General features: G+C 43.9%; 1 protein-coding gene across 1 annotated transcript in view; it reads right to left on the bottom strand.

Moving 5' to 3' along the window:
- LOC130357519 (uncharacterized) overlaps positions 1 to 14,240 on the bottom strand; it is a 43,245-nt gene extending 29,005 nt beyond the window's left edge. Inside the window, exons 1-4 of the mRNA XM_056560216.1 lie at positions 14,229 to 14,240; positions 11,652 to 11,693; positions 9,306 to 9,543; positions 9,110 to 9,207 (exon numbers count right to left, since the gene is read on the bottom strand). Coding sequence (XP_056416191.1) covers positions 9,110 to 9,207; positions 9,306 to 9,543; positions 11,652 to 11,693; positions 14,229 to 14,240 — 390 coding nt within the window. The remainder of the gene's footprint in view (positions 1 to 9,109; positions 9,208 to 9,305; positions 9,544 to 11,651; positions 11,694 to 14,228) is intronic.
- Positions 14,241 to 15,250: the final 1,010 nt, after the last annotated feature.

Below are 15,250 nucleotides of genomic sequence, written 5' to 3'. Positions count from 1 at the left end.
AGTGTAAATAAAAATAAAAATAAACATAAATGGTATCGCCGCGTGCGGAAATGTCCGAATTATAAAAATATATTGTTAATTAAACCGCACGGTCAATGGCGTGCGCGCAAAAAAATTCCAAAGTCCAAAATAGTGCATTTTTGGTCACTTTCTATATCATGAAAAAATGAATAAAAAGCGATCAATAAGTCCTATCAATGCAAAAATGATACCGTTAAAAACTTCAGATCACGGCGCAAAAAATGAGCCCTCATACCGCCCCATACACGGAAAAATAAAAAAGTTATAGGGGTCAGAAGATGACAATTTTAAACGTATAAATTTTTCTGCATGAAGTTATGATTTTTTCCAGAAGTGCGACAAATTCAAACCTGTATAAGTAGGGTATCATTTTAATCATATGGACCTACAGAATAAAGGTAAGGTGTCATTTTTACCGAAAAATGTACTACGTAGAAACGGAAGCCCCCAAAAGTTACAAAATGGCGTTTTTTTTTCCAATTTTGTCTCACAATGATTTTTTTTCCCGTTTCACCGTAGATTTTTGGGTAAAATGACTGACGTCATTACAAAGTAGAATTGGTGGTGCAAAAAATAAGCCATCATATGGATTTTTAGGTGCAAAATTGAAAGAGTTATGATTTTTTAAAGGCAAGGAGCAAAAAACGAAAATGCAAAAACGGAAAAACCCCCGGTCCTTAAGGGGTTAAAAGGCGAGGAGGAAAAAACAAAAATGCAAAAATAAAATTGGCCTGGTCCTTAACCCCTTACGGACTGAGCCCTTTTTCACCTTAAGGACTGAGCCCTTTTTTGCAATTCTGACCACTGTCACTTTAAGCATTAATAACTCTGGGATGCTTTTACCGATTGTTCTGATTCCGAGATTGATTGTTAAAATAGAATATGTCATGAAAAAACAAAGTGGTAAATTTTCGACGCTACTTGCATCCTTCCTTGGTGAAAAATCCCAAAATGTCATGTGTACATGGGTATACCCCGATACACCCCCGGAAAGGCAGCGGGAGAGAGGCCGCCGCTGCCTGCTTCTCTCCCCCTGCCTTTCCTGGGGTCTAGAGCCCTGCTGCCGGCCCTTCTCTCCCACTGGCTATCTGCACCGCTGCCCGTTCTCTCCCCCTGACTATCGGTGCCGGCGCCCTATTGCCGGCGCCGATAGCCAGGGGGAGAGAAGGGGCAGCGGCATCCATTGCCGGCGCCGCTGCCCCGTTGCCTCCCCCATCCCTGGTTGCATAATTACCTGTTGCCGGGGTCGGGTCCGCACTGTTTCAGACCTCCGGTGTGCGTCCCATGCGTCGTTGCTATGCACTGCATGGCACAATGACGAGTGACGTCATTGCGCCGCGCCGTGCAGCGCATAGCAACAACGCAGGGGACGCACACCGGAGGTCTGAAGCAGCGCGGACCCGACCCCGGCAACAGGTAATTATGCAACCAGGGATGGGGGAGGCAACGGGGCAGCGGCGCCGGCAATGGGTGCCGCTGCCCCTTCTGTCCCCCTGTCTGTCGGCGCCGCTGCCCCATTGCCGGAGCCGCTTCTCTCCCCCTGGCTATCGGCGCTGGCACAGATAGTCAGGGGGAGAGAACGGGCAGCGGCACCGATAGCCAGGGGGAGAGAAGGGCCGGCAGCAGGGCTCTAGACCCCAGGGCAGGCAGGGGGAGAGAAGCCGACAGCGGTGGCGGCCTCTGGACCTGCAAAGCCGATGCAGTTCATTGATTTAAAGCGCCCACTTTAAATCATTGAACTGCAGCGGCTTATCAGCGTATAACACGCAGGTAGACTTCAGGCTAAAAATTTTAGCCTAAAAATTGCGTGTTATATGCTGATAAATACGGTACATCATAAAGTTGACAAGTTTTTACTTTTGGAAGACATCAGAGGGCTTCAAAGTTCCGCAGCAATTTTCCAATTTTTCACAAACTTTTCAAAATTGGAATTTTTCAGTGACAAGTTCAATTTTGAAGTGGATTTGAGGGGTCTTCATATTAGAAGTACCCCATATATTACCCCATTTGAAAAACTGCACCTCCCAAAGTATTCAAAATGACATTCAGTAAGTGTATTAACCCTTTAGGTGTTTCACAGGAATAGCAGCAAAGTGAAGGAGAAAATTCAAAATCTTCATTTTTTACACTCGAATGTTCTTGTAGACCGTGTTTATGACATTTTACAAGGGGTAAAAGGAGAAAAAGCCCCCAAAATGTGTAACCCAATTTCTCTCGAGTAAGGAAATACCTCATATGTGGATGTAAAGTGTTCTGTGGGTGCACTACAAGGCTCAGAAGCGAAGGAGCGACAGAGGGATTTTGGAGAGTGAGTTTTTCTGAAATGGTTTTTGGGGAGCATGTTCCATTTAGGAAGCCCCTATGGTGCCAGAACAGCAAAGAAAACCCTCACATGGCATACCATTATGGAAACTACACCCCTCAAGGAACATAACAAGGGGTCCAGTGAGCCTTAACACCCCACAGGTGTTTGACGACTTTTCGTTAAAGTGGTGGATGGGGGGACACGTTTTGATCAAAAAGTGCGCTAAGAGCCTCCATTTTGTTGACCAAGTGTGCTGCTGCCATTTTCTTTTTTTTAAATGTATTGTACTTGTCACAGCAGCGTGCACCCGTGTATTGGGTTTACGTGCTGGCTACATTTTTGTTTTTGCTGTTAAAGTCGGATGTGTAAATAAAAAATTTTTTTTCCTTCACTAAAATGCTGGTTTTCCCCCAAATTTTACATTTTTACAAGGGGTTATAGGAGTAAATGCCCCCCAAAATTTGTAACCCTATCTCTTCTGAGTAAGGAAATACCCCATGTGTGGATGTAAAGTGCTCTGCGGGCGAACTACAATGCTCAGAAGAGAAGGAGCGCCATTGAGCTTTTGAAGAGAGAATTTGGTTGGAATAGAAGTGGGAGGCCATGTGCATTTTTAAAGCCCCCCATGGTGCCAGAACAGTGGACCCCCCCCCCACATGTGACCCCATTTTGGAAACTACACCCCTCACAGAATTTAGTAAGGGGTGCAGTGAGTATTTACACCCCACTGGCGTGGCAGATCTTTGGAACAGTGGGCTGTGTAAATGAAAAATTAAAATTTTTATTTTCACGGACCACTGTCAGACACCTGTGGGGCGTAAATGCTCACTGCACCCCTTATTACATTACATGAGGGGTGTAGTTTCCAAAATGGGGTCACATGAGGGGGGGGGGGGGACGAAACATGGCCTTCAATTCCAGACACATTCTCTCTCTAAAATCCCAATGGCACTCCTTCTCTTCTGAGCATTGTAGTGCGCCTGCAGAGCACTTTATATCCACATATGGGGTATGTTCTTTCTCAGAAGAAATGGGGCTACAAATTTTGGGGGGCTTTTTTCCTATTTTCCCGTGTGAAAATGAAAAATGTAGGATAACAACAGTATTGAAGTGAAAAAAAAAATGTTTTCTTTATTTTCATATCCAACTTTAAAAGGTAGGAGACCCCCGCCGGCCCGGATCGCCATCATGATTGCCATCCTAATCACCGCCCAGCAGGGTGGTGATTGGTCGGTCGTTCCGACCGATCAATCACGTGATCGTCAGGCTGCTTCCGTGCCACCTCACTCCTGCTGGGTAAGGGTGAATGGGGCTGTCTTGGACAGCCACATTCACCCTTTTTTCCGGGTCACCAGAGATCCGATTGACCCAGAATTGCCACAAATTGCCGGTCTGAATTGACCGGCGATTTGCGGCGGTCGCCGACATGGGGGGGGGGTCTCAGGACCCCCCGTGGGGTTTGCACAGGGTGCTTGCTGATGTTTTCAGCAGGCATCCCGGTCCAGTCCCCTAGCGGCAGGGACCGAAATTCCCACGGGCATACCCATACGCCCTCAGTCCTTAACCTCTTGAGGACGACAGGCATATGCATGCGCCCTGCATCCCGAGTCCTTAAGGACGCTAGGGGACCGGACCGGGATGCCTGCTGAAAACATTCAGCAGGCATCCCAGCACATCGCCCAGGGGGGTCCTGAGACCCCCCCATGTCGGCGATCGCAGAAAATCGCATGTCAATTCAGACATGCGATTTACTGCTATTCGGGCTGATCGGGTCTCTGGTGACCCGATCACCCGGAAAATAGGGATGATCGGAGCTGTCAGTGACAGCCCCGATCATCCTGAGGGCTAGGAGCGAGGTAGCAGTGCTGCGATCTCCTCCTATCCCCTGCCATTGGTCAGAACCGATTCTGACCAATGGCAGCGCAGGACCGTGGGTTACCATGGCAACCCCCCGTTCTGCCCACCCCTGGATGTCACGGGGAGAAGATGGAGGCCGGTACCTGGAAGAGAAGATGCGTGGGGACCCCTGATTGTCGCTGGAGACTGCAGAGATCCTGGCTCAGGTAGGGAAACGACGGTGGGGGTGGCGGAATGAAAGTGAAAGTAAAGTGATCTTTACTGTGGCAGCCACTAGGAAGGCCAAACTGCAAACATGCTGGGAGTTGTAGTTTTGCAACATCTGGAGGGTCACAGTTTGGAGACCACTGCTACAGTGGTGCCCAAACGGTAGCCCTCCAGATGTTGCCAATTTACAATTCTCAGCATGCCTAGACTGCCCAGGCATGCTGGGAGTTGTAGTTCTGTAACATCTGTCCCTTCAGATTTTGCAATTTTCATGAAATTTTTGAAAATTGCTGCTCTACTTTGAAGCCCTCTAATTTTTTCAAAAAAACAAAAATATGTCCATTTTATGATGCCAACATAACGTGGACATATTGTATTTGTGAATAAAAATAAAATTTATTTGGAATATCCATTTTCCTTACAAGTAGAGAACTTCAAAGTTAGAAAAATGCAAAATGTTCAAAATTTTCATGAAATTTGGGGATTTTTCACCAAAAAAGGATGCAAGTAACGCCGAAAAGTTACCACCAAAATAAAGTAGAATATGTCATGAAAAAACATTCTCAGAATCAGAATATTCGGTAAAAGCGTTTTCGCGCTATTAATTCGTAAAGCGACGGTGGTCAGAATTGCGAAAAAGGGCTCAGTCCTTAAGGTGAAAAACGGCTGCGTCCTTAAGGGGTTAAGGACTTTAAAACGGGAGCGTAAGGTACTCCGGTGGAAAACTGTTTATTTATTTATTTATTTTTTTAATCAACTGGTGCCAGAAAGTTAAACAGATTTGTAAATTACTTCTATTAAAAAATCTTAATCCTTCCAGTACTTATTAGCTGCTGAATACTAAAGAGGAAATTCTTTTCTTTTTGGAACAAAGAGCTCTCTGCTTACATCACGAGCACAGTGCTCTCTGCTGACATCTCTGTAAATTTTAAGAATTGTCCCGAGTAAGAGAAAATCCCCATAGAAAACATATGCTGCTTTGGACAGTTCCTAAAATGGACAGAGATGTCAGCAGAGAGCACTGTGGTCGTGATGTCAGTATACAGCTCTGTGTTCCAAAAAGAAGAGTTTCCTCTGTAGTATTCAGCAGCTAATAAGTACTGGAAGGATTAAGATTTTTTTAATAGAAGTCATTTACAAATATGTTTAACTTTCTGGCACCAGTTGATAAAAAAAAAAAAAAGCTTTCCACCATAGTACCCCTTTAACCCCTTCCCGCCACATGTCGTAAGCAGACCCCGTGTCATATCACGTCGGTCCCGGCGGCCATCAACGGCCAGGACCCGTGGCTAATACCGGACATCACCGATCACGGAGATGCCCGGTTTTAACCCTTTAGACACGGCGATCAAATTTGATCGCCGCGTCTAAAGTGAAAATAAACCTTGCCGGTTAACTCAGTGGCGCTGTTTGGGACCGCCGCAATGAAATCGCGGTGTCCCGAAAAGCTTGCAGGACAGCAGAAGGGTCCCTACCTGCCTCCTCGGTGTCCGATCGCCGAATGACTGCTCCGTGCCTGAGAACCAGGCAGGAGCAGTTGAGCGGCAATAACACTGATCAATGCCAGGCTAATGCCTGGCAGTGATCAGTGTAGAAGATCAGTGTGTGCAGTGTTATAGGTCCCTATGGGAGCTATAACACTGCAAAAAATAAATAAAGTGTTAATAAAGATCATTTAACCCCTTCCATAAAAGTCAGAATCCCCCCCCCCCCCTTTTCCCAATAAAAAAAATAAAACAGTGTAAATAATAATAAACATATGCGGTATCGTCGCATGCGTAAATGTCCGAACTATAAAAATATATCGTTAATTTAACTGTGCAAAATAGCGTATTTTTGGTCACTTTTTATACTATAAAAAAAGTGACTAAAAAGCGATCAAAAAGTCCGATCAAAACAAAAATGATACCGATAAAAACGTCAGATCACGGTGCAAAAAATGAGCCCCCATATATCCCGATATGCGGAAAAATTTAAAAGTTATTGGGGTCAGAATAGGACATTTTTAAACGTTTAAATTTTCCTGCATGTAGTTATGATTTTTTCCAGAAGTACGACAAAATCAAACCTATATAAGTAGGGTATCATTTTAACCGTATGGACCTACAGAATAAAGAGAAGGCGTCATTTTTACCGAAATATGCACTGCGTAGAAACGGAAGCCCCCAAAATTTACAAAACTGCATTTTTTCTTCAATTTTGTCGCACATTGATGAACCTGCATCATATCGGGTCAGTCCTAGCAGATAATGATAGCCTGGATCCGTGGCTAATACCGGACATCACCGATCGCGGTGATGCCGGTATTAACCCTTTAGCCGTTCTAAAGTTTAAAAAAAGCATTTACGGCAGCTCAGTCGGGCTGATTGGGACCACCGTGGTGTATCAGCTGTTAGGACACGAGGAGGGTCCCTACCTGCCTCCTTGTTGTCCAATCGCCGATTCACTACTCTGTACCTGAGATCCAGGCAAGAGCAGTGGAGCGCCGATAACACTGATCAATGCTATGCTAAGGCACATCGTTGATCAGTGCCTGCAATCAATGTACTGCATGTTATAGTCCCCTATGGGGGCTAGAACATTGCAAAAAGAAAGTGTAAAAAAATAGTTAATAAATGTGATTTAACCCCTTCCCTAATAAAAGTTTGAATCACCTCCTTTTCCCATTTAAAAAAACAAATGATGTAAATAAAAATATAAACATGTGGTATCGCCGCGTGCGTAAATGTCCGAACTATAAAAATATATTGTTATTAAAACCGCACGGTCAATGGAGTATACGTAAAAAAAAAATTCCAAAGTCCAAAATAGCGTATGCTTGGTCACTTTTTATACCATAAAAAAATGAATAAAAAGCGATCAAAACAAAAATGAGGTAGATGAGCAGCTTGAAACGCGTCTAGCCTCTATCACCTGTACCCCAGTATTGTCAAACCCGATGATCTTTACCATCATTCACCGGATCGGAAGAAATTTACCGGAGCACGCTTCTGGGGTTGTACGCATCCCCCCTGCCAGCGGACGTCTCCCCGACGAAAACCTTTTTCCGGCATCCAGGCTCCAGGACATTGCTGGTAAGAGGCACAGTGTGCCAAATCCCCAAATCCACTCAAAACTTTCCCTGTGCCACCGGGGTAGAGTGGTCCACATTTGAGGGGTCTCCAGCGCTGCAGAACGCAGCCTCATGCACCCACAGGATTACAATTAAGAGACTATCTATATCCCACTCACCAATCTCTATCCCTGTGCCGCCAGGGTAGAGTGGGATACACACAAGGAAACCCCAGCGCCGCAGAGCGCATTGATCTTAACCCCTTACAAACACGCTGCCGCATGCAGTATCCTGACCAGATAAAAGCTATACAGAGACATCACTACTCAGACTATTTGTAATCAACCATACAAGGCGCGATCTCCGTGCACACATCTATAAGATATACAGACTATTTGCCACACTGGGATACCGGCACTTTTTACCCTGTATATTATGTCTATTTACAAGCACTATCATTGTAATAATACATTGTTTTAAATTAATTCACTGGATCTACATCATTTTTTACATATATATTTTATATCCACCCATTTATATATATATATATATATATATATATATATATATATATATATATATATATATATATATATATCAACTGGCTCCGGAAAGTTAAACAGATTTGTAAATTACTTCTATTAAAAAAATCTTAATCCTTCCAATAGTTATTAGCTTCTGAAGTTGAGTTTTTGTTTTCTGTCTAACTTCTCTCTGATGACTCACGTCCCGGGAGCTGTGCAGTTCCTATGGGGATATTTTCCCATCATGCACAGCTCCCGGGACGTGACATCATCATTGAGCAGTTAGACAGAAAACTTCAGAAGCTAATAACTATTGGAAGGATTAAGATTTTTTAATAGAAGTAATTTACAAATCTGTTTAACTTTCCGGAGCCAGTTGATATATAAAAAAAAGTTTTTGCTTGGAATACCCCTTTAAGCCCAGACTTGAGGAAAGTGTACCCCCACTTTATACACTGTTCGCAGGTTGTATGGGATACACAACCTTTTTCACATTAGTACTCGTCTGGCAGTAATACTATTGTTGGGTTGCAGCTACCTATACACATTTTTGGCCAAAACTAAAATGGTACCGATAAACACTTCAGATGACGGCACAAAAAATGAGCCCTCATACATCCCTGTATGCAGAAAAATAAAAAAGGTATAAGGGTCAGAAGACATTTTTAAACGTATTCATTTTTGTCCATGTGGTTATGATTTTTTCCAGGCATCATTTTAATTGTATGGACCTACAGAATATATATATGGTGTCACTTTTACCGAAAAATGTACTGTGTAGAAACGGAAGTCCCCAAAAGTTAAATGGCTTTTTTTTTTTCAATTTTGTCCCACAATATTTTTTTCTTTGGTTTCGCTGTAGATTTTTGTGTGAAATGACTGATTTAATTACAAAGTAGAATTGGTGGCGCAAAAAACAAGCATCATATGGGTTTGTAGGTGCAAAATTGAAAGCGTTCTGATTTTTAAAATGTAAGGAGGAAAAAACGAAAGTGCAAACTCCTTAAGGGGTTAATAGATTATATATATATATATATATATATATATATATATATATATGAGATTTAAAAATGTTCTATTCTAGATGAGGCTGAAGTCCTGGACTAATGTTCTGTGAAGAGAAAGATCATGTCCAACATCTACCTGATGGTCCAGTGGGATATCCTCCTCTTCCTCTTTACAATCCGGGGGATACAGAGGACGGGGACACCTCTCGGGGGGATTTATACTACTGGATCCATCTATAGGAAATAAACACAGTGACTGAATCCATTGTTATATGTGATGATCAGATGATGGGGGAATCTAGGAGATCCACAAACCTGCTCTCTCCTCTTACCTGGTGATGTGAGGGACTGGTGATCCTCCATCATGACCTGATCCTTGTACTGATCCTTGTGTACATGATGGTCCAGTGGGATATCCTCCTCTTCCTCTTTACAGTCCGGGGGATATAGAGGACGGGGACACCTCTCGGGGGGATTTATACTCTCACCATTCTCTGACACTGATCGGGGTTCCTCCAGTTCTCTCTTCGTTCCTCCAGAACTTTCCTGCACGGGTCCAACATTAAGGACCTGAGGAGAAAAGAAGAAGAAGAAGATATGAACCAGGGAAGATCTTCTCATGTGGTGATCAGACAGGATGGAATATTAATGGGATATTTTACACATCAAATCCGGGGCCTAAAAACTGATCTGTATATTCTAGATGAGGCTGTAATAATGTTTTGTAAAACAAAAAAAAATATGGGGAGATTTATCAAAACCTGAGCAGAGGAAGAGCGGAGCAGTGGCCATAACAACCAGATTACTGCTTTCATTTTAAAGAGACCTGTGAGAAATGAAAGAAGTGATCTGATTGGTTGATATGGGCAACTGCACCGCTCTTCCTCTACACAGGTTTTGATAAATCTCCCCCCAGTGAGTGCAGCAAAGAGGACGTCAATCCCGCTGAGAGCCCCTGCACCTGAGCCTGCTGGCCAGGTAAATAGAACAACAGAGGGAGAAGGGAAGGGGAAAAATGAAGTGGCACAAGTGGGTAATAAAGAGGAAGGGGGCGAGAATTGACACGGGGGATACAGGGGGGAAAAAAGTCACAGAAGGAATGATGTAGCACAGTGGGGTGGTAAACAGGCTTATTTGCAGAGGGTAATAAAGGGGAATGAAATGACACAGGAAGGATCAAGGGAAAATGATTTGACTACCAATGGAGTGATGTCATTGAAGGAGGTGTTATAAACCCCTGTCACGGCGTCCACGCTCAGTGCCCTGTTTACCTCTTGACAAAGCTGCGGCAGCAGTGAAACATGTTGAGGGGGGGGGCTGAGGTTTAGTGTTTTAACCATAGTGACACATCTCCCCAGCGATAGCCACATAGCAGCTGCAGTGCATGAGGCTTAACACTATGTGGCCAGTAAGGCACGCTGAATACCCTTGACAAACTGGGGGTTGATGTGCACTATTATTTTAACTCACAATTGATGTGCCATTGACAATAAAGCACCTTTTAATGGTATATGGGAAAAAGGGTTTTTGCTGGATCACGAAGGTGATCTATAGGTGAATTAAATAAGTGACCCACCATATACTGGTCTATGTGGGAAAATTAAAAAAAAGGGGAAATAAAGTGGCACGGGGGGGGGGGGATTTCAGAGAGGGGGGGCGGAGATGATGTTGCTGGCGGACGTACAGAAGCAGGGGACAGCTGAATCTGATTCTGTACTGGGGCTGTTGCAGGGGGGGTGGGGGTGCAGCGGGGGCCAGGGCCCCTTATTGATGGTGGCCCTGTGTACAAGGTAGGGTCTGGTAGTGCTGGCACAGAATCCCCTATCAGGAATGTGTTGTTCAGCACGGGTGTGCCTGCTTCCACTATCGGGAGTGTCCCCTATTCGGAGGGGGCAAATATCTTAAGTCTTATGGGACTCTGCCAGGGAATAAGAAACTGTCGGCTAAGGTAGATTTTAGTGTATTGTGCTGTTATTTACTCCATGATCTACAGGGGAGAACTTTACATTTATCCAGGATGAATCTTTATTGCCAAGTGCACAGAGGACGACATTTACCACAATATTTTATGGACCCAGAAACAATTTATATCCACAACCGACCACAACCAACACCAGATGATATAGATGATATACTGCACTGCTGGAGGAGAGTAGTAGAAGCTTCATTATATTAAAGGGGTACTCCGTCTCTAGACATCTTATCCCCAAACCAAAGGATAAGATGTCTGATCGCAGGGGTCCCGCCACTGGGCACCCCCGCGATCTCTCCTGCAGCACCCTGTGTCATCTGCTGCACGGAGCAAACTGCACTCCATGCCTGATGACGGGCGATACAGGGGCCGGAGTATCGTGACGTCACAGCCCGCCCCCTCAATACAAATCTATGGGAGTGGGCGTGATGGTCACCAAGCTCCCTCCCAGAGTTCTATTGAGGGGGCGGGCCGTGACGTCACAGCTCCGCCCCTTGTAATGCTCCGGCCCCTGTATCGCCCCCGGCATCAGGCACGGATCGAAGTTTGCTCCGTGCACAGATGACACGGGGTGCTGCAGGAGAGACTGCAGGACCCCTGCGATCAGACATCTTTTCCCCAATCCTTTGGACAGGGGATAAGATGTCTAGGGGCAGAGTACCCCTTTAATCTATAGGGGATTTGTAGATATCTCAGCTTCATCTACCTGATAGTCCAGAGGGATATCCTCTTCTTCCTCTTTACAATCCTGGGGATATAAAAATATAATAATAATCATAATAATATAATATAATATATACAGTCATGGCCGTAAATGTTAGTACCCCTGAAATTTTTCTAGTAAATGAAGAATTTCTCACAGAAAAGGATTGCAGTAATACATGTTTTGCTATACACACGTTTATTTCCTTTGTGTGTATTGGAACTAAACCAAAAAAGGGAGGAAAAAAAAGCAAATTGGACATAAATGTCACCAAACTCCAAAAATAGACTGGACAAAATTATTGTCACCCTTTCGAAATTGTGGAAAAATAAGATTATTTCAAGCATGTGATGCTCCTTTATACTCACCTGGGGCAAGTAACAAGTGTGGGCTATATATAAATAACATCTGAAAACAGATAAAAAGGAGAGAAGTTCACTTAGTCTTTGCATTGTGTCTGTGTGTGCAACACTAAGCATGGACAACAGAAAGAGGAGAAGAGAACTGTCTGAGGACTTGAGAACAAAAATTGTGGAAAAATATCAACAATCTCAAGGTTACAAGTCCATCTCCAGAGTTCTAGATTTGCCTTTGTCCACAGTGAGCAACATTATCAAGAAGTTTGCAACCCCTGGCACTGTAGCTAATTTCCCTGGGTGTGGACGGAATAGAAAAATTTATGAAAGGTGTCAACGCAGGATAGTCCGGATGGTGAATAAGCAGCCCCAAACAAGTTCCAAAGATATTCAAGCTATCCTGCAGGCAGTTGACATTTAAATGAAATGAAACGCTATGGCAGGAGACCCAGGAGGACCCCACTATGGAGGAGACCCAGGAGGACCCCACTGCTGACACAGAGACATAAAAAAGCAAGACTACATTTTGCCAAAATGAACTTGAGTAAGCCAATATCCTTCGGGGAAAACGTCTTGTGACAGATGAGACCAAGATAGAGCTTTTTGGTAAAGCACATCATTCTACTGTTTACCAAAAACGGAATTAGGCCTACAAAGAAAAGAGCACAGTACCTACAGTGAGATATGGTGGAGGTTCAATGATATTTTGGGGTTGTTTTGCTGCCTCTGGCACTGGGGGCCTTGAATGTGTACAAGGCATCATGAAATCGGACGATTACCAATGGATTTTGGGTCGCACTGTACAGCCCAGTGTCAGAAAGCTGGGTTTCCGGCCGAGATCTTGGGTCTTCCAGCAGGACAATGACTCCAAACATACGTCAAAAAGCCCCAGAAATGGATGGTAACAAAGCGCTGGAGAGTTCTGAAGTGGCAGCAATGAGTCCAGATCTAAATCCCATTGATCACCTGTGGAGAGATCTTAAAATTGCTGTTGACAAAAGGCGCCTTCCAATAAGAGACCTGGAGCAGTTTGTAAAGGAAGAGTGGTCCAACATTCCGGCTGAGAGGTGTAAGAAGCTTATTGATGGTTATAGGAAGACACTGATTTCAGTTATTTTTTCCATAGGGTGTGCAACCAAATATTAAGTTATGGGTGCCAATAATTTTGTCCAGACCATTTTTGGAGTTTGGTGACATTATGTCTAATTTGCTTTTTTACCTCCTTTTTTTGTTTAGTTCTAATACACACAAAGGGAATAAACCTGTGTATAGTGTTGCTCGCGAATATTAGCAATTCGAATTTTAATCGCGAATTCGCAAATATAGCACTATATATTCGTAATTACGAATACTCGTTTTTTTTCGCATATGCGAAAATTTACGCGCATTTGCGCATATTCACGAATATTGAGTCCTCCCAACTTTAATGGTATAGGGAACTGTGACTAGTGCGTTAACTCTGTGATTTTTTTTTGCCTATTGAAACCAATAGGCCCATTGTGGTCTATGGGGATCTCACGGCATGTAAAACAGTAAGATAAGCAGGACTGTCTTGGCAGCACAGTGGATGGGAGACCACCACTGGTTCGAGTCCTGGGGTGGGACAGAGTGTTGTGGTTTAACTATACTTTCCTGGAAAAGCTGCTGAGTTGCCCATAGCAACCAATCAGATTGCTTCTTTCATTTTTCAGAGGCCTTTTCAAAAATGAAAGAAGCAATCTGATTGGTTGCTATGGGCAACTCAGCAGCTTTTCCAGGAAAGCAAAGTTAAACCACAACACTGTAACACCCCAGGACTCGAACCAGTGGTGGTCTCCCATCCACTGTGCTGCCGAGACAGTCCTGCTTATCTTACCGTTTTACATGCCGTGAGATCCCCATAGACCACAATGGGCCTATTGGTTTCAATAGGCAAAAAAAAAAATCACAGAGTTAATGCACTAGTTACAGTTCACTATACCATTAAAGTTGGGAGGACTCAATATTCTCAAACATGCGCATATAATTTTCGCATATTCGCAAAAAAAGAAAAACAAACAAATATAACGAATATGCGAATTTCGCGAATATATGACAAATATTCATCCATATATTCGCGAAATATCGTGAATTCGAATATGGCCTATGCCGCTCATCACTACCTGTGTATAGCAAAACATGTGTTACTGAAATCCTTTTCTGTGAGAAATACTTCATTTTCTTGAAAAATGTCAGGGGTACTAACATTTACAGCCATGACTGTAAGGGATATAAAAATGTTCTATTCTAGATGAGGCTGAAGTCCTGGACTAATGTTCTGTGAAGAGAAAGATCATGTCCAACATCTACCTGATGGTCCAGTGGGATATCCTCCTCTTCCTCTTTACAATCCTGGGGATATAGAGGACGGGGACATCTCTCTGGGGGATTTATACTACTGGATCCATCTATAGGAAATAAACACAGTGACTGAATCCATTGTTATATGTGATGATCAGATGATGGGGGAATCTAGGAGATCCACAAACCTGCTCTCTCCTCTTACCTGGTGATGTGAGGGACTGGTGATCCTCCATCATGACCTGATCCTTGTACTGATCCTTGTGTACCTGATGGTCCAGTGGGATATCCTCCTCTTCCTCTTTACAGTCCGGGGGATATAGAGGACGGGGACACCTCTCGGGTGGATTTATACTCTCACCATTCTCTGACACTGATCGGGGTTCCTCCAGTTCTCTCTTCGTTCCTCCAGAACTTTCCTGCACGGATCCAACATTAAGGACCTGAGGAGAAAAGAAGAAAAAGAAGAAGAAGAAGGTATGAACCAGGGAAGATCCTCTCATGTGGTGATCAGACAGGATGGAATATTAATGGAATATTTTACTCATCAAATCCGGGGCCCAAAAACTGATCTGTATATTCTAGATGAAGCTGCACTAATGTTTTGTAAAACAAAAAAGAAATATGGGAAGATTTATCAAAACCTGAGCAGAGGAAGAGCGGAGCAGTGGCCATAACAACCAGATTACTGCTTTCATTTTAAAGAGACCTGTGAGAAATGAAAGAAGTGATCTGATTGGTTGCTATGGGCAACTGCACCGCTCATCCTCTACACAGGTTTTGATAAATCTCCCCCAGTGAGTGTAGCGTAGAGGATGTCAAGCCCACTGAGAGCCCCTGTACCTGAGCCTGCTGGCCAGGTAAATAGAACAACAGAGGGAGAAGGGAAGGGGGAAAATGAAGTGGCACAAGTGGGTAATAAAGAGG

The sequence above is a fragment of the Hyla sarda genome, chromosome 2 (genome assembly GCF_029499605.1).
Source record: "Hyla sarda isolate aHylSar1 chromosome 2, aHylSar1.hap1, whole genome shotgun sequence".
In the NCBI taxonomy this organism is placed as follows: domain Eukaryota; kingdom Metazoa; phylum Chordata; class Amphibia; order Anura; family Hylidae; genus Hyla; species Hyla sarda.
The sequence above is the reverse complement of the archived record's forward strand: the minus strand, read 5'-3'. Positions and strand labels throughout refer to the sequence as shown.